This window comes from Fundulus heteroclitus, chromosome 18 (assembly GCF_011125445.2).
Source record: "Fundulus heteroclitus isolate FHET01 chromosome 18, MU-UCD_Fhet_4.1, whole genome shotgun sequence".
Lineage (NCBI taxonomy): Eukaryota > Metazoa > Chordata > Actinopteri > Cyprinodontiformes > Fundulidae > Fundulus > Fundulus heteroclitus.
Window position 1 is genome coordinate 26,480,919 of NC_046378.1, and position 21,825 is coordinate 26,502,743.

The 21,825-nt window shown below is 40.7% G+C and overlaps 2 protein-coding genes across 3 annotated transcripts; one reads left to right on the forward strand and one right to left on the reverse strand.

Moving 5' to 3' along the window:
• Positions 1-2,113: 2,113 nt before the first annotated feature.
• On the forward strand, positions 2,114-5,051 carry LOC105939721 (thymocyte nuclear protein 1). 2 transcript variants are annotated; one of them, XM_021308337.2, is made up of 8 exons: positions 2,114-2,322; positions 2,742-2,813; positions 3,103-3,272; positions 3,359-3,427; positions 3,520-3,612; positions 4,431-4,526; positions 4,611-4,761; positions 4,848-5,051. In XM_021308337.2, exons 2-8 carry the CDS (start codon positions 2,765-2,767, stop codon positions 4,892-4,894), a joined length of 675 nt encoding a protein of 224 aa, XP_021164012.2. In that variant the 5' UTR covers positions 2,114-2,322; positions 2,742-2,764; the 3' UTR covers positions 4,895-5,051. The 2 variants fall into 2 exon arrangements, with proteins under 2 accessions (XP_021164012.2, XP_012737446.2); XM_012881992.3 differs by having other exon boundaries at positions 2,115-2,314.
• A 4,389-nt stretch (positions 5,052-9,440) lies between these two features.
• Positions 9,441-19,980, reverse strand: LOC105939719 (vacuolar protein sorting-associated protein 26B-like). The gene is made up of 6 exons (XM_012881990.3): positions 19,228-19,980; positions 16,392-16,548; positions 16,084-16,248; positions 14,123-14,298; positions 13,895-14,037; positions 9,441-10,611 (listed from the first exon to the last, which is right to left on the reverse strand). Exons 1-6 carry the CDS (start codon positions 19,448-19,450, stop codon positions 10,474-10,476), a joined length of 1,002 nt encoding a protein of 333 aa, XP_012737444.1. The 5' UTR covers positions 19,451-19,980; the 3' UTR covers positions 9,441-10,473.
• Positions 19,981-21,825: the final 1,845 nt, after the last annotated feature.

Sequence of the window (21,825 nt, forward strand, 5' to 3'; positions counted from 1 at the left end):
GCGGTTCGCCGGTGAGCGGGGCGGCAGCGGTGCGAGGGAGGAGTATTCGTCTAAAACGCAGGTCCGAGCAGATCCGTCAGAGCTACCTGGGATTTGTACGTCAGTGTGAGCTGGCAACATGAAGGGAATACAGTATAAACTGTGGCAGATCATACATAGTTTAGGCCAGTTGTCACCAAACTTTTAGAAGCTGAGAGCTGCTTCATCAGGGCCGGATTATCCATAAGGGCCATTGGGCTAGTGCCCAGGTGCACCAACCATGGGGGGGCACAACATGACACATGCTTTAAAAATATATTTTTCATAAATTGTTATATTATTTACTTGGAATTGTTGAAAGACCATGCATTATTTGTTTTGTGAACACTGATGTCACAATAATAATAAATGATAAATAAATCAAGATTTTTTTTTATTTCAACATTTTAAAATTAGATATTTGAATATTGCTCACTGCTCATATGCCTACATGTAGTTGTGTAAGTTAGTAAATAGTAAATTACATTACAGAAATCCCCTTGATAATGTCGGATGTTTTTGACCGGAGGACAGCACGGGTAAGGGGGGGGGGGGGGGTTGAGGTATAGTACCCAGGGGCACTACATTGTCTTAATACGGGCCTGGCTTCATTGGTACTGTCAGAAGGGCTACCCGTACTTTGAACAAGAAGAGTCAGAGTTCACCTTAACGTTATGTAATATAAATATGTTTAAATTCATTTACCAATTTAAATCTACGTAAATACAAGTATGATTAAAAATGAAGAGTAACTGAATAACATTTTAGATGCAGCTCATTGGAGGATGTGCTATTTTTTGAACAGGCTTGAGGTCACCACATATGGTCCTCGAGGGAAACCTGGTGCCCGCGGGCCCCATGTTGGTGACCCCTGGGTTAGAGGAACGTGCTTGGCGTTCTGAGAAGGCTGCAGAGAGCTTGCATGAACCTGCAGACCCTGGCCTGATTAGCCCCAGACTGCTCCCTGTGCGCTATAAAGCATACCCAGTGCTCCCAAAGGGATGGGATAAATGCAGAAATTTCTTTCTTCTGCAGATTCATTTTCCCCATTCATCATAGTAAACCCTCCTGGGTCCCATGATATTTGTGGTTGTTATGAATTTTTGCAAAACTTTTGCAGAGGTGTATTTTAGGGTGGCGTTTGGGTTCGCGTGTGTGTTTTGTTCTTCAAGTCTTTCAACTCCTTTTTTAAACGAAATAACCGGTGTAACTTATACCAAATCCGTGCCACAGACTCCCACAGACGAAAAAATAAATAAATTACAAACAATAAAAAACAAATATAATGAATGCTACTGCCGATTTTTACACTCCCGGCCGGGATTGTTCCTAAAACAATCAAACTTTTAATTTTCTTCTAAAAGTTAAATAAAAGAGCCAAAAGCTTTAATTGAAAGGGTTGCAATTATGTCACATGGTCAGTCATAAATATTAAATGGTAAATGGTTGGTCTTTATGATTGAAAGGAAAGGATTGAAACCACCACTACTCCTCGCAGCGGTTGCCTCCCCGGCTGAACAATCAAGCGCACCCGCTACCGCGGCTGGGATGCTGGGTAATGCATTTTCAATACATTTGATCGTCCTTCCTCAAGCGCTCCCCTCCTACACTTTGGTAAATTACAAAAAATGATTGTGTCTTGTATAATGATGACTAGTTATTTATATGATGAATACGAATAGTAAATAATCAAACTTGAATAAGATACTGAACGCAGCCAATAGGATTAGGGTGCATTCTTCTCAAGTGGGAGCCACCAGACAGAGACAAAGATAAGATGTCGAAACGTTCAGAAGATCATGACCTGGATGACTAAGAATCTTCAACATGTTCCAAAAAAAAAAAACGAGCGAAAGACCGGTTTACTGATGCATTTAAAGTGCCTCGGAAAGTTGGAACTCTTACTGAATCGTCAGAGATCTTTTCAGCAGTCAAGCTGGCTATCAATAGTGTGCACAATTTAATCAACAATCATCAAAATCAGATTTATAGGCCAGGCGTGCAATCCACAAAAACTAATATTTAATGAATTTTGTTTAAAAAATATAATAATAATAATAATAATAAGAATAATAATAATAATAAGAAGAAGAAGAAGAAGAAATGGAATGTCTTGTGGTAGAAAAATAATCGAGTTTTATGAGTTTAATATTATTAGTATCAAAGTCTTAAACTCAGTTTTCCCATTAATATTGAACGCAACTTTACCTTACCGGCCAGCGTCAGAAACAGCATTTTGTTGACGTCACGTGTTGTGAGCTTTTCGCGGGATATGAAGGCCTGGCTGTCTCTGAAGGTATGACAGTAAGCTCTGTGTATTACACGAGTTTTGGTTTTTACCTTGAAGCATGCATTTAGGAGCATGTAGTTCTCAGTTGACACCGTGCGTGTTGCGTTGTTCCACGTGATTTATGTAAAATTCTACAATCCTACAACTAAAATGTTGCAGTTGGCAAGCACAGCTTTTTAAACGCTTTGCAGAGGACTGGAATACAACTTTACACAGCATAACCTTACCAGACTAACACTTTAACAGCGGAGAGCAAAATCCCAGTAAAGGCAAAATGAAAAAGTTCAACTTTTTTTGTCTCAGTTTTCAGATCGTCAGCCTCGGTGATGCGGATTATTTTTTTAGATCTCCCAAATTGTGTTTATCACAATTTCTGATTTACCAAAGAGTGGAAATTTCTTAATAAAAATAATAATAAACTTATTTTCTTTAGGTTATCTAAAATTTGAAACAACAATGCCTCCCAAGAAAAGAGCCCGAGTGAGTAAAAGATCTCCAAAATCAGGCAAGTAAATGCATTTGCACAGTATGACTTTTTGTCCCATTCCAGGCTTGGCCCCCCAGCCCACAGCTATATATGCATGTTTTATATGAACAATAATAATAATAATACACAAAAAAAATCATTCATTTATTTATGCTTGTGCCATTTGTAAACCCATCAATACCCACTGGCCACGCCTTCCTATGCTTGACAGCAGCATAAAAAAAAAATGAACATTAAATTTCTGTTATTGCTTTTGGTCTTGGATGTGTCACCGCATGGTTAGTTATCACATTTTCCAACATTGCAGGCAAAATCGATGACAGTGAGGGGACTTCTGCAGCCGACAGGAAGAGGAAAGCTGCAGCTCCTGTTGCGAAAGCTGGAGAGGCCTCTGAGTCTGCGGGACCTCCGGTGTTCACCCACTGGCTGATGAAGTCGGAGCCCGAGAGCCGCTTTGAAAACGGCATTGACGTGAAGGTACAGAAAGCAGGATCATCCTCTCATGTGAAAACAGTGACAGTCCTGGCCTGCAGCGCGTATGATCGCCATGCTTCCTTCTGCAGTTCGGCATCGAGGACCTGAAGGCCCTGCCCGATCAGACCGGCTGCTGGGACGGCGTCCGCAACTATCAGGTATAGGTCCACGAGCCGGCTCGCGTTGTGGCAGCGGCTTGAATTATGCGCACTCTGTGACGGAAAAGAGGAAAACTTCTCATTGCCTTCAGGCGCGGAACTTCATGAGGCAGATGAAAGAGGGACAGCGGGCGTTCTTCTATCACAGCAACTGTAAGGAGCCCGGGGTCGCAGGGATCATGAAAGTGAGTCCCTGTTCACACGGTAAAAGCAGAAATGTTGCATCCAGCAAACGCATTCAAAGTACTGCATAATTGTGAAGTGGAAGGATTGTTATACTAGGTTTTTAAAAATCTTTTACAGCTAAAAATCTGAAAAAGGGCAGCAGTCGTTTACCACCCCTTTGTCTCCTGTACTGCTAAATAAAAGAATCTATGTGAGTGTAATTTAATCTCAGAATAAAAACAGCTCTTCCCTGAAGGCTTGAGAGATTTAAAAAAAAATGCAGATTCTGGAGGGTTAACCCCGGAGGAGCTGCAGATCCCTACAGCTCGGGTGGGGAAATTGTTGCTATTCGTCGTCACAGGATGACCCTGGAAGAAAACACGCTGCAATACCCGAGACTGGCTGCATACGAATAAACGCCTCACCTGTTGGACTTTTATTTGTCAAACTTTGTAAATCATGTGCCGCTTTCCCTCCGCTTCACAATTACGCGCTACACTGCAAAAGAGAACTAAAGATAAGTCAAATTTTCTTGAAATTAATGTATTTCTCCTGGATTTGAGCAGGTAAATAAGATTATTTGCCAATGGAATGTGCATCTTTACCCCTAAAATAAGATAATTAGATATACTGCACTTATAAGATGATGGAGATGAATTGTTCCTATTTTAAGTGTAAAGATCTTATTCCATTGGCAAATAATCTTATTTAACCTGCTCAAATCAAAGAAAAATACTCTCATTTCAAGAAATATTTTCTTATTTTTAGCTCTATTTTTGCAGCGTATTCCGGAGGTGTGCGCTGACGTTTTGATGCTCCTCTGTGTTTCCTGGATCAGATTGTGAAGGAGGCCTATGTGGACCACACTCAGTTCGACAAGAAAGACGTCCACTACGACGCGAGCAGCAAGCCAGACAGCCCCAAGTGGAGCATGGTAAATTGAAAAAACATGGTCCGTTCAGTGGCTCTTTGTTAAAGGTCACGTTTAACACCCGAGCTCGGGTTCCTGGTTCCTCAGGTAGACGTCCAGTTTCAAAGAAGGATGAAGAGGTTTCTTCCTCTTTCGGAGCTGAAGAAGTACCACCTCCAGCACCGTGCCAACGGAGGACCTCTGAAGGACGTGGCTCTGTTCACCAGGGCCAGGCTCTCCGTTCAGCCCCTCACCTCAGGTCAGTAACAACCGGTCACTGTGTTTTATTTGATAGCCCCAAGCTGCTTGGAATATTTTCATTTAATTTTTATTTTTTTTCTGTAGAAGAGTTTGACTTCATCTTGAGTCTGGAGGACAAGGAGCCGCTGTGAAGATCGTGGGACCTCGACGCGCAGTGACATCCTTGGCCGTGAAATGTACCAGTTGGAAAAAAAAGATTTTATGGTGTAGAACTATAAATTTGTTTCTTATGGCCCAAGTTTACCTTTTTGGAGCTTTTTTTGCAGGAATGAGTTGTATAATAGAAGTCAAAAGATGCATTCACAGGATAACGCCACCGGTTTTGATGATTACTGCTTAGAGCTAACTTTCAGTATCTTAAAAAAAAAGATATAAAAAAACGGTAATACTACATCATTATTATTAATGCAGAAATGTTGGCCCACTTAAAAGCATGTCCACTAACTACACAGTATGTGCGCTAATTATTGTTGTGGCCTACACAGACGTGGAGGAAGCTGCTAAACATGGCAGCAGGCAGGCAGCCATTGAAACCCACTTTAAGGAGGGCAAACATCAACATGTTTTTTTCTGTAAAAGAGACTGGTTGTTCAGAGCGCTGTGCTCAAACACGTTGTAGACTGTTGAGTGGAAGGGGGGGGGGGGGGGGGGGGGGTGTAGCCAGTCCAACCAAACGTGAGCTGTTAGTCCTTTAATACCTCAGCCAGGCCACACCTCCATGCCGCATCACTGATACAGTCATTCATGTAAAGGAGCCACAGCCTGAGTGCATGTATTCAGAATTAAATGACTGAAATATTAGGTTTTTTTTCCTCGGATGTTCGTTTTTTATTGTAGATGCACCCGTATTCGTCTTATTTGTCATCATTTATGTACAGCAGTGTATGAAGCGAACTGAGCGGGAGCGTTACAGGCGTTTGACTTTGTTTTGTTGCCAACGCACTCAGGAAACGGGTTTTTGCGCTAACCATCAGATGAGAAAATAAGGCAAGTATTAAAAGTGGTGCACAGACTTTGTGCGCCGCGTCGAGAAAGCTAAGGGCTTCCTTGCACAATGGTGGTCTACATTATGCGTCTGTTGTTTGCACGACAGGACGTGATGATGAAAAATGCAGCAATGACTGCAGCAAGTTGAGTACGATTACATCAGGGAAGGCGACTCGCTTCTTTTTTTTTTTTTGCAGCTATGCATTTTTAAATAGAGAAAAAAAAAAGCGGCATCTGTGGAACTTTTGGTTCTTCGTGCAACACGTTCTGACCAGCTTCATGTTAATAAAGAGTGACAAATTTCTCTTTACTCATACAATCCCTGTTTTTTTTTTCTCAAGGAGAGACGATCTGCAAATGTATTTTAACATTGGAATAATAGATTTCAGTGATTTTGCTCTGAAAACTGATTATGAAGCCAGGAACCTGGCTGCCCAGGCCCCTGCCCTTCCCGGACACCTGTTTTGGACGTCGCTCCCCGCAGGTGGCGGGCCCATGGTGGCGGGGCTTGCTGATGCTTTTTCAGCTAAGCCCCCAGGAGCTGGGGCCCGGTCACCAGGCCCGGCTCCAGGAAAGCCCACTGATCTCCCTAATCCGATTGCTGTGCTCGCTGTGCCAAGGCAGAGATCCCCCCTCTGTGTTCAGGGTCAGCCTCCGTCTCAAACACAAGAGGTCAAATCCTGGCGTCTTGTTTGTGAGCGTGACGGCAAGGTTTTTCTCCTATAGGACCTGCGACCAGACGGAAGTTGTACAAGTTCAATTAAACAATTAAAAATATGAGTCCAGGAGTAGAATGGCATTTTGCACTACATGAGTAGTGACACAATGTTACATTTGCAGAAAGGAATTTTTAGAAAAGGCATGCGGTTTTGCAGCACTGGTGCCTCCCAGGAGAAATTGCCAGCCTTACGGCATGTTTTCACCCTGCATGTGTAAGTTTTTCTCCAGGTACTCTGACTTTATGGATGTTGTGGCCTTAGGTGGGAGTGTGCAAGGTGGTTTGACACTGTGACGTCCTGTGAACGAGTTGTCAATCTGTCCAGGGTCTAACCCCCTGACCCCATCTCTGTTAAGAATAAAGATGGATGGATATAAAATTTGTATGAGATTTATTTAGTTGGATTCAAGCTAAATACTAGTTTTTATTGTAGAAAAAGCCTATGATTTTTTTTTTTTTAAATAAAATATCCAGAGCTATTAAACCAAAGCTGTGTACATTTTCATAAAATTGAAAGCGTTTTTCACTGGGACCAGTGAGATTGAGAATACAGCTTTTCATTGGACGGCAGCGCTATCTCATCTCTTTTTAAAGAGCGGTCCGATCAGCGCACATCTGCTCGTCAGGCTTGGCACGGTTTCATGACGAGACGAATTCAAAGCGGGGCTAAGACTCTCCGGTGCATTGTTCCGTCGGAGCACAGTTCCTCCTCTACATTATCCAGCAACCCCTTTGTCTCCCAGCATTAAGATTTAATAACCTGAATGTCAGCGCGCAGATCAGACAGTAATACCAGCCGACACTATGATAACACCACCGCGCCGTTGCGGTGTCTCGAAATCCTTTCTAAATCTGTTTAACAGAAACACGAGGAACCTTCATTCATCCACAAACAGCAGCCGCATGTCCTTGGGCTTGTCTGGGGTCTACGGCAAGCTGGTTGCATAAATATCTGATACCTTTGATATCAATCGTTTTCACTGAATAAACATGAGACTACATTTAACCGGTCACTGGTACAACATTTTGCTGAACCAGTTCAAAAAACAAGAAGCGGGGTTTGCCAACTACAGCAACCTTTGATTGGTAGCTTGCTTGCAGGCCCCAAAAGCCAAAGCGCCTCATAAAAAAAGAAAATTCCAAGCCTGTGAGATTTTTGATTCAACAGAATGGCCACAATGTCAAACTGTGGGCCAAAATCATTGGGTTGAAAGTACTCAGGGGGCTATACTCCCCCCCCAACCATTGTTTTCACCTCTTCCACAAAAAGTTAAACATGCAATATTTTAATGAACCAAACTAGTAAAGTAGTTGGACAGAGTCACTAGTTAGTTTGTTAGGTACACCTTGCTAGAACTCCCTTTTTCCTTAAAATGTTCCCTGTAAACGCGTGAAATGGATGTGCGAAAATCTGAAACACAGGACCGAGTATTTCAGACCAACCAGTGTGGCACCAACAACCATGCCAAGTTCAAAGTCACTCAAAGCTAATCAATTTCCTATTCCTGTTATGATTTTTTTTGTCACCTAATTGACATGCGGAAACACAGTGCAGGGTTCCCACACCTTGGTGAACATCAAATTCAAGGACCTTTCAAGGACTTTCCAGGACCAATTTCCTCAAATTCAAGGACCACACGTGGCGGCATTTACCTACTGTGACCGCTGAATAGGTTATCATATTTTAATACAATGCAAATTCAATAAAAGACTAAACGGCATATAAGTTGTTGGGTCAGAAGCAATGCAAGAAAGTGGACTTATGGATTTATAGCCTACATTGATATTGATCATATTCATAGCCTACATTTATATCCACAGTACATGGCCATACTACATTACATATAAGATGTACATTAGCCTACCGTTTCATGGAATTTTATGGAAAAAAGTGCAGCATTGAGATGTTCAAAATTATATCAATTTGTTTTACTTTCATCTTTGATTAAGCTAGTTTTTGACTTTGACCCTGAAAAGTCGCTAAATATAGCGACAAAGTCGCTGAGTTGGCAACACTGCGAGAATGTAACCTTGGACGCACGTAGGCCTAAACCGTAGCCTACCAACTAACAAAGAAGAGCAAACGTACTTTTGCAAATTAAAAGCCTGCGGAATCAACATAATTTTAAAAGACCGTGTGGTAGTAAAATAATGACACGAGTCGTCATCCATGTGAACTTTCAACCCCACAAAAAAATTCAAGGACTTTCAAGGACAAGGTGTTTTTTTTGGCTGTTTTCAAGAACTTTCAAGGGCCTTGAATTTATTTTTTCAGATTCACAAACTTTCAAGGATTTCAAGGACCCGTGGGAACCCTGACAGTGGCTGCCATGTGGTTAGCTTGATCACCATTTGCATTGACAAGCAATTAAAACAAGCGTACCTAATGGAGTGGCCGGTGAATGCAGTTGACTAGTCATCAATGAAGCTATTAGTTGGGACTTTTGTGCAACTTGTGCAGCACTTTGGCTTAGTCTTAGATCTGTTCCTACTAGTTGGTTAAAATGCTGCTATTTGGCAAAAAGAGTTAAAATCATATTTATTTTGTCATTGGAACATACAGCCTAATAAAAATTTGTCTTCTGTATTTAACGCATCTCCTAGGGAAGCGATGGGCTGCAACTGTGTGGCACCCAGCGAGCAATCTGGGGCTAACGGTTTTGCTCAGGATCTCAAGAGTGGCAGTCCGTGGGATTCAAACCCGGCAACTCACGGCCTCTCCACAATGCAAGCGCTCAACTCCCTCCCCTCCCATTGGTCGGAGTGCCTAAAGTGGTGCAGAAAAATACTGAAGTAGGATGAGGACTGTCAGACTAGTGGAATGTAGTTAGGAATTGAAAAGCGATGTTTGATTAAAGATAAAGACAGCTTGCCATAAAGCTTGTGTATTTAGCACTTCCATTTTGCATTCTGAACCATATTAATAAAGTCACTCAATTATGCAAAAAAAAACACACACATACACGCAGGAATTTTCCATTTGGCATCAATTTATTGGACGTTTGGGAATGAGGAGTAATCGATAAGCATTTTGCAAAAGATAGATAGTTCTACTGTAATTTTTCTCTGGTTAAAAGACTAAAATCATGTTAGAGGCAGGAAGATTTTCATTAGCTTAATACACATAGGCACAACTTTCAAGTCTCTAATGAGGAGGATACAGATGACTCCGTACGGTCGGACCCTAATACAAACACTTCTCCGAAACACCACTGGAATGCCGAGGTAAAGCACACATGGACATGACAAGGTCAATCTGTAGCTCTGTGAACGGGATAGTCAACCTAAACAAGCTGGAACAGGTTAACAGGTTTGACTGGTTTTATTTACAGATTAGAAAAACCAAAAAAAAAAAAAAAAAAATTGGTATAATACTTCAGAGCTCTTGCCCAAAAGGGACCAAGAGATTCCAGTTTCCGATGCGCTTTGTGCAAAAAAGGAAAACGTGTTCAGCGAGATCAAGCAGTGCAAAGTTGATTCTCTCTTTTTTTTTTTTTTTTTTTTTTTTGTCGTCGTTTTCGTTTTTAGACCTTACGGGAATTCATTCATTCATTCGACATGGAATGTCAGAGACTCGCTTGGTTGAAAATTCACTTTAAAGCAAAGAAAAAGGGAAAAAAAACCCAATGTATCCAAAAAGTATTAGAGCATAATGAACAAGGCGTAAAAATGAAATCTTTTTTTTTTTTGTGTGTGTGTGATCTTACACAGCAGACACTGCGACAGGTGATTAGTTTGATTCCTGTACAGAAAATAATAAAAAGCACGTGTGAGGAAGGAGCCTGGAGCCACCCTGAACGCCTCATGCAAACTGTTTTATAGTTCACGCACGGTATTAGTGTGCACGGGGTTTTTTTTGTTTTGTTTTTCCTCCCTTATTACTTTGCTTTACCAGCACGGCTACGGGTGAGACAGCTGCCTCGCCAGATGTTTGCACAGTTGTCAGGTAATCATCCGCCCCGGTGCAGATGCCGGGCGAGCCGCGCCAGGAGGGCGGCGGCGGCTTTACCCGCTCTCCTCCTTGGCGGCCTGTTCCAGGGCGCTCTCCGACGCGGCCGAACCCTCGAACCTCTGCGAGGCGATGGCGGCCTGGTGGGACATGCTTTTCCTCACCACGTCTCCTTTCCTCCACAGTGTGATTTCCTGCCAGGGTGGACATAAACAAAAGATTTGGAGATTTAAGCCTGATCGTAATTCTCTTTATGCCCCAACATGAGTGTTTAATGGACCAACAAGGATCAACGGTTTTACTTGTTTATCTCCTCACAAGTAGCGTTCAGTATATTAGTCACAATATGTACAGAGTAGAAAACAATAGTTTACTTGTAGAGGTGGGCAAAAATAAGCACAGCTAATAGTAGAAAGCACTTTCCCTAAGTACAGTGCCCTGTCAAAGCAACTGACCCATTCCACACATCTCAATGTGTTCAAGCAGGCATTCATGTGATAGAACAGCAAGTGGTGCATATCTGAAATGGAACATGGCTTAAATGGTATCTGAAAAGTGCGTAGTGCATCTGTATTGAGGCACCCAGAATCAACGCCTTGCAGAGCCACATTTTTCTGCAATTAGAGCAGCAGCTCTTTCTGGGGAGAGTCTGTTCCAGCTTTGACGGTCTAGAAGCTAAAGGCTGGCTAATTCTTTATTTGCAAAACAGTTGAAACTTGGATCGAGAGCAACGGTAAACGGCAATTCCCCAAGTCTTGCTGCAGACTCTTAATTAGACTAAGCTCTGGACCTTGACTCAGCCATTCTAATACCCATAGATCTAAACCCGTCCACTAGAGCTCTGGCTTTGTATTTAGGATCATGTCCGGGGTCTTTGGAGCTTCTAACAGGTCTCGCTCTGCGTTTAACTCCATCTACAGTGCCTTGCAAAAAGATTCATCCCCCTTGGCCTTTTCTTCCCAAAGCAGCTTCTTTTGTTCCGTGTGATTTAAAGAAATATGTGTGCTCCAAAAAAACACAAGACTGTTTGGGTAAAGAGCCCCGTTTGCAAGAAAGCCTTTGTGAAGCTGAAGAAAAACAAATATCAACTCATGAATGCATGCAGACGACATCCAGATCCATCTGTTTTGGCAGAATCAAATTTTTCCTGATCTAATATTTTAACATCGCACACCTTTGTTAGCAAGAAAGACAGAGTATTAATTTTCACACTAAAACAACCCATCATGTCCATAAAAAAAAAAAAAAAAAAAGTAATGCAACAGAGAGGTAAGAATATACTACCACTGTTTTACTGTTTCTGAAATTATGGCTTTTCTTTTTAGTTAAGAACATCCAACATCCTCTTCTTCAAACAGAGAAACTTCTGTAGTTAAATGTATATCTTCTATTTTTTTTTTTAAGTTTACATGTTCAAATTTTAAGAAAATTGCTTTTGCTGCTGCAACAACATGGTTGTTTCTGTTTACAAACTGCACCACACATTTCTGGAATCAGGATCTAACAGCAACATTTCACACATCAGGGGATTAGTTTTTATACAGAATCTATACAGCATCAGAAGCAGAGATTAACAATTATCGCTGCTCGGTCAGGAGCCAAAACGCCCATTTTTCAAGAGCTGGGAAAAAAAACAACATAATTACACCACCCAGCCTGCATAAATACCAACAGTACAATGTTGCGTCTCTGGAATCCAATCCAGAAACAGACACCAGAGATGTCTCTGGACCTATTTTTACATCACTTTCACAAGCACGTCCCCCCCCTGACCCGCAGAGGAGGGGGGGGTCAACCTTTATTGTGATGCAGTCTCATGTTTTATGCATCGGGATGCTGGCGGCTGTGATTTAAGCACGAGTCGGAGCATCCTCAGCAAAGGCTGCGTGGGCATGTCCGCTAAACGCCGCAGAGAAGGTGGAGCTGCGACGACGCGTCACCGTGGCCGTCCTCACAGACCACATGCGGCGGCTCTGTCGCAGTTTAACGGGGTCCCTAAATGCTTTACTCCCACGCTACTCCAGATTCAATGTTTAAACGTAAAATATTACCAAGAGCTGATATTTGTAAAGGTATTCAGGGTTTAAATGGAACATGATTAAAGCTCTGATGGGATGGATGGATAAATTGATCAACAGATGAAAGAAGTGCAGTATATACACAACATGAAAGGACAAACAAATTAATTGAACAATTAGTTTGGAAACTAAAGCTTTTTCCCTTCTCAATTTTCCCACATTTATCCCAACCTGCCTAGCATCCCTGGTAGGGCTGAACAATTAATTGCATTTTCAATATAATCGCGATTTAGAAAAACGCAATTTCCAAATCGCAGAGGTCTGCAATTTTTGGCTATGTAACAATTAGGGAATTAGACGCGTCCATTAGGTGTTGGTAAAATGTTTAAAGTGGGTTTGCCTCCACATGGAAGGGAAGACAGTTGCAGCAGTGAGATAATCTAATTTTATTACTTGTTTTAGAGTTTATATAATCATACATAGCATTAAGTACAGGTCAATCAGTTTAATACATAGACTTGCTTGTTGGTTGCACTTTATGTTCAACAAAAGATTGATGTCCAAATCAACTAAAAGCTGTTCTCTTGAACAATATTCTGATTTATAAAAACATTAAAAGTTCTTGTTTTAAATAGTCCTTGTTTACAAACGTCTTTATCCAGAGGCCATTTTTGTTGCTTGTGGTTAATGCAGAGAAAAGTCAAAATTGCAATTTTGGTTGAAATATATTGTAGGCAGAACGCAATAATTTCTGCTCTGAGTTTAGATGCTGTGGGTCTTTAAGCAACTAATCTGCACAGCGAGGAAACAAAATGATTTGTTGTTTGTATATGTTTAAAAAGACATGATAAATTAAACTGAAAAAAAAAAATAATAAATCACATTAAATCGCAATATTAAGAAAAAAAAAAATTGCAATTAGATTATTTTCCAAAATCGTTCAGCCCTAATCCCTGGTATAAACATCCACTTTCCAAACCCCTGCAGGGTGTCGCTCAATGCAGCACTTATAAACGGCTCCATCGGCCCGTTTTTGTTGCCCCTGCAGACTGTATCAGGGCGTTGTGAGCGCTCCGACAAACCAGCGGTCCGTATTGATCGGCGTGAGTGAAGGGCTCCCTTTCGTTGGCATGGGTTGAAAAGTTAATGGACTGTGGGAGTTCCGTTTTATCATTCACTCTGCGTCCGTGTGGTGGAACGGCTGTACTGTTGGGGGTCAATGTTTCTTTATTTTAAGCTCAACAGGAAATAAAAGCGGCGTGTGAACCACCAGAGGTTAACTACTGTAAAGCCAAACTCCAGCCCCAATTAAACCGACATAAAAAGGTGTTTTATTACTTCCCTTTTTTTTTTTGCCAGTTTAAATGTCTGACTTGATCATAATTGTTCTCAAAAACAAAAGCTGGGAGTATCGTTTGTTTTTTCTGACTGAGCCACTTCACTTTTTTTTTTTTTTTACCTGTTGTTTGAAGTAGCGTCTCTCCTCCTCGTCTATCAATACCAAATTCAGGTAGTAGCGCACAGAGAACTTCTTGTTGATGTCTCGCATGGTCGGAGTCAGATCGTAACCGGCCAGAAATAATCGGATAGGAATAGATTCCCCTGAAAGATGAAAGCACACCGTGTGAGGCAGGTTTGCTTTAGGCCTTAAACTAATCAGAGGTTACTCCACATAAGGGATCTTTACCTCTAACAGGCGCTCCGTCCATGATCTCGTACTTTGCGATAGTGTCGTTTTCGTGGTAGACGCTCGGGCCGGTGCCAGTCGTCTCGCGTTTGATGATGTCGATCTCCATGTGCTTGATTTTAATCCTCACCAGCAGGAAATAGATTTTTCCCACAATCACATCCTTCAGATGGTATCTGCCACAAAACAACGGACAGTGATCAAAAAATTGGAATACGAGGGAGGATCTACTTTCGTTATTAATTACTTATTTTGGCTTTACACTGTTTAAGGACGCCTCCTAATAAACGGAGCAGAAGCAATCCCATTAGCTGAGAAAGGACTCAAGTCTGTAGGGATTGCTTTTGACGATTAGAAAACACAAAAAAATTATTTGTTCAACATCTTTAATTAAATGTTCTTATTTTATATTTACATGTTTTGTGGTGAGATTCAAATATCAACCTCAAAGTCTCTTCTTTCCCATTATAGGAAACTAAAGGAACACGTTCTCAAATAGACGATGAATAGCATGTAATGCTGTTGAATTAATGAGATATAAACACTCAGAAGTTCAAATAAAGAGTTTATTGCTGCAACTTTCACTAGTTTTTGTATCTTTTTAATCGTGGCAGCCGTATTGGATATTGAGCTACTCCAGAAATTGTTACTGAGGAAACTGTTACTGGTTTCTGAGAACAACAGAACACAGCATGGCTAACGCGAGCTTGCTACCTCTTTGTTCTGATGTGCCTCGTTTGTTTATTTGGCTAAGAAGAGTTTCTTTTTGGCTCTGAACAGCATTATGTTGTAGAAACTCAAAGCACTTCTTCTGTTCAAGAGTCCTTAAAAAATAAACTTCCAATCACTTAATAATAATCACCACTGGATGGCGTTAAATTGGCGTTAGTTTTGACTAAGAAATGCCATTTAAATCCACATTAAACAGGTTTCCTTTATTCAACCCCAGACTATTGGCAAAATTAGAAACATTTTCTCCAGGAGTCTTGCTGAAAAACTAGTCCATGCATTTGTTACTTCAAGGCTGGACTACTGCAATTCTTTACTATCAGGAAGTCCACAAAATGCAGTTCAAAGTCTTCAAGCTGATCCAAAACGCTGCAGCAAGAGTTCTGATGAAAATTAAAAACAGAGATCACATTTCTCCTATTTTAGATTCCTGGATCAATGTGTGCTTCTGTGCTTTTTGTGTCTCTGCTCTGTCTTTTCTAACCCCCAGTCGGTCGAGGCAGATGACCGTTCACACCGACCTGGTTCTGCTGGAGGTTTTCCTTCCTGTTAAAGGGGAGTTTTCCTCTCCACTGTCGCTTCATGCATGCTCAGTATGAGGGATTGCTGCAAAGCCATGGACAATGCAGACAACTGTCCCTGTGGCTCTACACTCTTTTAGGAGGAGTGAATGCTGCTTGTCAAGACTTGATGCAATCTGCTGGGTTTCCTAAGACTGGAAACTTTTTGACCAATCTGTCTGGATGATTTGATTGAATTTGACTTTATAAAGTGCCTTCAGATGACACGTGTCGTGAATTGACGTTATATAAATAAAATTTGATTTAATTGATCAAACTTAACAGCCACTTCACTAATTTACCTGCATTTGACCAGTGGAGGGAGCTGATTTCCACCACTAAACATGGACACTAATGAGGAATTGAATTTTAAATACAATTTTTTGGCGGGAAACATATTCACCACATTTTAAAACCTCGAATGCAGAAATATAACTCATTATTTCTTATCAAAATAAAGCAGCCCTACTTCATGTTTTTCTTTCATATGATCCTGATTAGTAAGTAAAAACATCTAAGGATTCAATGGGCTGAGTGCTTGTCATTGGGTTTTCTTTATGCATATGTTAAAATAAAAGCATAAAATACCATGGCTAATGACAGGTCTTACGGTAAAAAAAAAAAAAAGAAGAGTGTCTGAAAAATAAAGCATTACATCTCAACGCATCTTACTTGGATTTGTTGTACTCAAACTCAATATGAAGGCAATCCTCGATTCCAACTTCCATCTTGATGGAGGAGTTGAGTTCAGGGTAGGTGCTCAGTGTGTGGACCACGATGTCCATCTCTTTACTTATGTCATTTAATCTTCTTATCACCGTGGCGCGCAGGAAGTACCTGAACATGTAAACATACTATTACATCCAATCTATAAATGTGCCCACAGTCAGCGGTATAAAGACAGCATCAGCGGTCACAAGTTCCAGTCAACCTTTAACCCATGACACTACCTATAAAGCAGAGTGAATGATCAAACCTACCGTAGCTTGACATTCTGGCCTGTGTACGACTCGTAGGGTTTCTCAACGTGCGTGAACTCAAAGTCAAAGGTCTGCGACTGGGTTATTTCACCGGGTCTTGCGAGATCCTTTACCAAGGAAACAAATTCATGATGGTTTCCTCTGTCGTAATACAGCTCTGGAAAAAAAAACGTTTGCATTAGAAATACAATGTTAATGACAGAAGGGCAAAATGCGCTGAATTACACAGAAAATAGAGACAATAGAGAGTGTAGATACTGAAGCAGGAGACCAAAATGACTACATTTCAAAGAAAAACTCAAACTGTAAAGGTCTTTATGAAGGAATAAGTCCCCTGTAAGCCAGAGGAGAGCAGGTCATTACAAGCAGAGAGCAAATCTATCTGGAGAAGACTGCCACGTTTTAAATTGAATGTTGAAATGACTAATCTACTTCCTGATTTGGTGCAAAAAGAGCGCTTTGCACCCAATGTTTAGATAAAACAGCTAGTTTTACTGTGAATGTGAAAAAGTCTTTAATTTATGGTTAACATTCTATATTTACGCTATTTAACTACAACAAATTGGATGTTGTTGGTGTTCTTTTTTCTGTTTGCTGCAATTAGAATTGTGGAGCTTGACCAGAACGGACGAGAAAACTGTAATTGTCCCATAATTTGACTGTGAACGCAGAAACGCCGGTCCATTAATCAACATAACGTAGTTGCTCCGTGGGTCGGATGTGAACGGAGCAAGTACGGAGGATGTGGAATCTGGGTTTACAAACTGGATTGTTAATTTGAAACTGTACACTGTAACTACGGATGAAATTCAACACTACAGGAAAAAAATATGGTAATATTCATTCTGTCCAAATCCCCCGGCTCTAGGTCATACAGACCTGTATCAATTCAGGGACAATAGAAAATTCAGCCATGAGACTGACACTTTTTTCCTCCAACCTCAAAATTATTTTATGCACATCTGTAGAAAACCTTTTAACGGCCACTTTTAGCCGACAGCTTTCCAAGTCTGTCCAACTGAAGTCTGGATTTTTCTTACAGATTGAAATTACCATCAATCCAGCTGCATAAAGACAAAATTCCTGTCTGTAATACTAAATGTGCTAAAATTATACACTATTGTTATTACTAAATATCCAAATAACTAGTTTTTTTTTTATCTAAAGCAGGCGGGTTTGCTACCGCCCCGGTCCTCTGATGCTTTCTGCTTCTAAGACTTTTGACACTTTGTTAAATTACGGCCGGTGATTTGGGACAAACCTCCCAACTGTGCCATGATTTACATCAACTTGTTAGCATGATGAAGCACCATTCAGGTGTTTTGCACCACAATATGTAGGACAAACTCCAGAAATAAGCGTCGTCCGCCTCTCTGTACTACTTCCTAGATTCAGATTTGGGCTGCCACCTTTGCTCAGTTCGACAGGGAGAACAGTTTTACAAGTTATTTATGTTGGGATTTTTATACATGTTGTATTTTGTATTTTTACAGTCCCCTTCAAAAGTAGCCATTCCCCTAGGACTTTACCAGATTTTATGTAGTAGACCACTATTATTAATGGTGCAAAATCGTGAAGCAGAATGGAGGTGAAGCACGGTTTGACATTTTTACTCATATATTTGCATTTGGACTCGTTTATTATGCCAATGCAAAGTCACTAAATGCCTTCCAAAGTGTCTAACTTGTCCGTCCGTCCGTCTGTGTTTAATGTCATCGCAGCATAAATACAGCTGTCCAAGTGAAGGCCTCGGTTGTGAACAAACAGCATCAGACTGCACAAGGCTAAAGATGTGGAGAATCTCACAGCAGGGGTCGGTTGCGGGGAACAACATTGTTTCAAAATCGAATCGTCCTGTTGAGGCACTGTCGCATCTAACGTATGGCACGATTGCCAGAACAATAACCGCCCACCTAAACTGACAAGGCTGGGTGAAGAGCGCACGGGTCAGTGAGGCAGAGATGGTAACTCTGGAGGAGCTGCAAAGATCCAGAGCTACGATGGCAGGATCCGTTTACAGTAGAAATCTGACCTTAAGGAAAGAGTCGAAGAAGACAACCGACGCTATAAGAAGTCCCGCTTGAAGTTTCCCGCTGGCAATGAAAGGGACAAAGCGAGCAGGGGGGGAAGAAGATGCTTTGGTCAGACGGCACCAACGTTTTTGGCCTATGTACAAAGCACTATGTGTCATGGAAAGTGAAGTAAATAAGAACCGCTTAGTGAAATATGGTGATGGGAGCACTTTTTTTTTTGACGATGTTCTGGTCAGAGGCACAATGGATGGACCTAACAGGGCAAACCTGAATAAAAAAAAGATAAAGATTTTATAAAATCTGAAAGATTCGAATATGGACGGAGGTTAATCTTTCAGAAGGACGAAGATCCTAAACATACAACTCGACCTGCAACTCACTGGCTCAGAATCCTTATTGTGCATTAAAACGGCACCAGATTTAAATACATCTCACCGCCTGTCACTATGAAACTTTAAAATTGACGCAATCCCGCTAGTCTGACCATGTTTTTGGCTACTTTACCAAGAACATGGTCAAATATTTCAGTCTCTTGATTTGCAAAGCTGGTAGTGGTCTCTCAGTGCAACGCTTTGAAGCCTGAGTTTGTTAATGTGTCAAAAACCTGGAATAAATCCAAAAGGCAGAGTTGCTGGAGATGCTTTGCTTGCCTTTTAACAGAATCAACAGAAACAAACAGATACACATATCTTTGAAATGAACCCCGTCCTTTATGGATAATGTTTAAACAGTGGAGCAGTGGGTGGAGGGGGGACTAGTTCGGGGTCATGTGTTGCCCTGCATGACTAACACTTCAAACCCACCTATTTGGCCGACAAACTCGATTTTGATGCCGTGATGCTCCAGCCTCTTCCCGGGGTTCTTCAGCGTCACGTTCACCTTCCCGCTGACCGTCTCGCCGTCGTAGAAAAGGAAGTATTTGTCTTTCTTCCCATCTTCGGTCTTGTGTTCAACCTTCTTCCTCGTTTCGGCGTCGTTGAGGACAACATCGATTTCTGCGCTTTGTCCAAAACTAAAGAAACTCATTATAACGGCCGGGTTGCGGCAACTCTTAGCTCATCAAAGTTGCTGCTGCTGACTTGTTAGCGAGCTAAAAGGGACTCTCTCTCCCCCACACACAGACTTTCAACGATGTTTCAAAGCAGAAAACAAAACACACATGAAGGCCTGCAGGGTGTGCGAGCTCACTTCCTTATTTTGGAGCCCAAATTAAACACCAAGTCGCGAAAATAAACGAACAGAAACCGTACGAAAGAAAACTCTACTTTAGCTACAGGTCCATACTGGCGACAAACTAGCGATACGACGCTAAAAAACCCAAAACGCACATGAATATGTCTGTTAGCAAATTAGCCGTTTCCGTTTTTTTTTTTCCTCTTATGTCGGACTCGCTGCAACCATTTCACTGCCTTCAACAAACAGTCTGCGGTGGACTCAGTTATCGCAACGAAATTTACCCTTACATGTTTGGGCTCTGACAGATAAGACAGAGGATGTTGTCAAACGAGCAAGCTGTAACGTTAGCTCATGCTACTTGCGTTGAATCGACTACTTCCGGGTGGGGCTTTTCAGAATAAAACCGGAAAAACAGCAAATGCAGCGCCGAAGCCCAGATGCCACAAGCTGCGAAACGCGATGTTTTTTTTGATGTTGTTGTTTTTTTTGTTTTTTGTTTTTTTTTAAACTGAATTTTGTTTATTTATTTGGCTATAATCCATAATCATAAAGAAATAATCAAAAAGAGGAGCAAAATAATAATCATAAAGAAATAATCAAGAAGAGCAAAAATAATAATTAAAATTAAACTATCTTATCTTTTTTTATTCACGTGTTTGAAGTTCTCCAAGTTTGGCCATTTTTACAAAAAAACAAAAAAAGTCCTTTTGATTAAGGCATTTTTGATAATTGATTGTGTCTTTGTTTATTAAAATTGTTGTTGTTTAGCATGATTCACATTCCTTATCGACTGATGGTGATAATGGGCCAAATAGTTATTTGTTAACCCAAGAAGAAGATATTCTAAAACTGTATACAACAGCTCTTGGACGTTTTAAGTATGTGATATAAAGAACAACCCTTCCATTGGCTCTGTATTATTTGATTAAGGATGTGGTTTGAAACATTCTTTAATCAGAATATGACATCCAAGATTGAAGTTTCTAAAAGTCTCTAGAAATTGAAACAAAGACAACTGAGCAGATGTTCTTACCAACCCGTATCTCAAAATCCAATATGACTGTCAAAGTATAAAGAAGTCACTCTTGAAAATTAGACTTGTCTCAAAAAGTTTGACATGAATATAATGGTGAAATAAAACCATACCTAAGTTGTTTATTTGGACATCTGGGAATTTTGTTCATACAGCTTATTTTAATAAACATGTTGCAACAGTGTTTGAATTTACAAAATGCAGAGAAATATTTTATTTTGTATTGTTAATTGTAGTCGATCTGGTCACTAAACACAACAATTACCGAACTGAAATTGGAACTGGATCACAGTTGCGTTTCATGTTATTCTGAGATCCAAGTTTTAATGTAAAAGGTAAACTTATCAGAGGGCCAGTTGCTACCAGCATTGTTTACCAGGTTCTCCATTGCCTACTTTATAACAGAAAACACATTTTCTTCTGAGTACCAGAGGCAGGGCAAGTCAACCCAGGGGCACCACAGTTTAAAGAACCATGAAGACGTTTCCTGCTGAATGTTTAAGCATGAGCAACGTGATAGCTGCAAGTCTTTTAATAGGAGTAAAACCTGTTTGACCTAAAACGTTTTCAACTAAAAGTACCATTGCAATATTGAAGATACTAAATTACAGCACTGATTTGGACCCTACAAGTTTCCATTTTCACTGGATTATTTAACTATTTATTGCATTCAATTAGAAACTTAATCATTCATTAATGTTTCATACATTACAGCAGGGGTCAGAGACCTTTTTGAAACTGAGAGCTACTTCATCGGTACTGTGTCACACGAAGGGCTCACCAATAAACATATTTTAAAATGCTCTTTTTTCAGATATTGTCATTTTTAAATCTATATAAATGCAAGTGTGATTATTAAAATAGAGCAACAGACTAAAATAACATTTTAAATGCAGCTCAGTGGAGGGCTGTGCTAGTTTTAGAATGGGTTGAGGGCACCACATGTGGTCCTTGGGGGCTACCTGGTGCCCATGGGCACCATGTTGGTAACCCCTGCTTTACAGGCTTTAACCTTTTTTATAAATTCAAAAATGAAGATAGTGTAAATCCATTTGACAAATCAACATTATATATTTCTCAAGAAGCATATTCTATACACTGCTTATTCCTTACATACACAAGCACACTCTCAAACACTCACAGGTGCTTGAATCCAGGTGTTTACAGACACACTTCTATACAGAAAAACCCT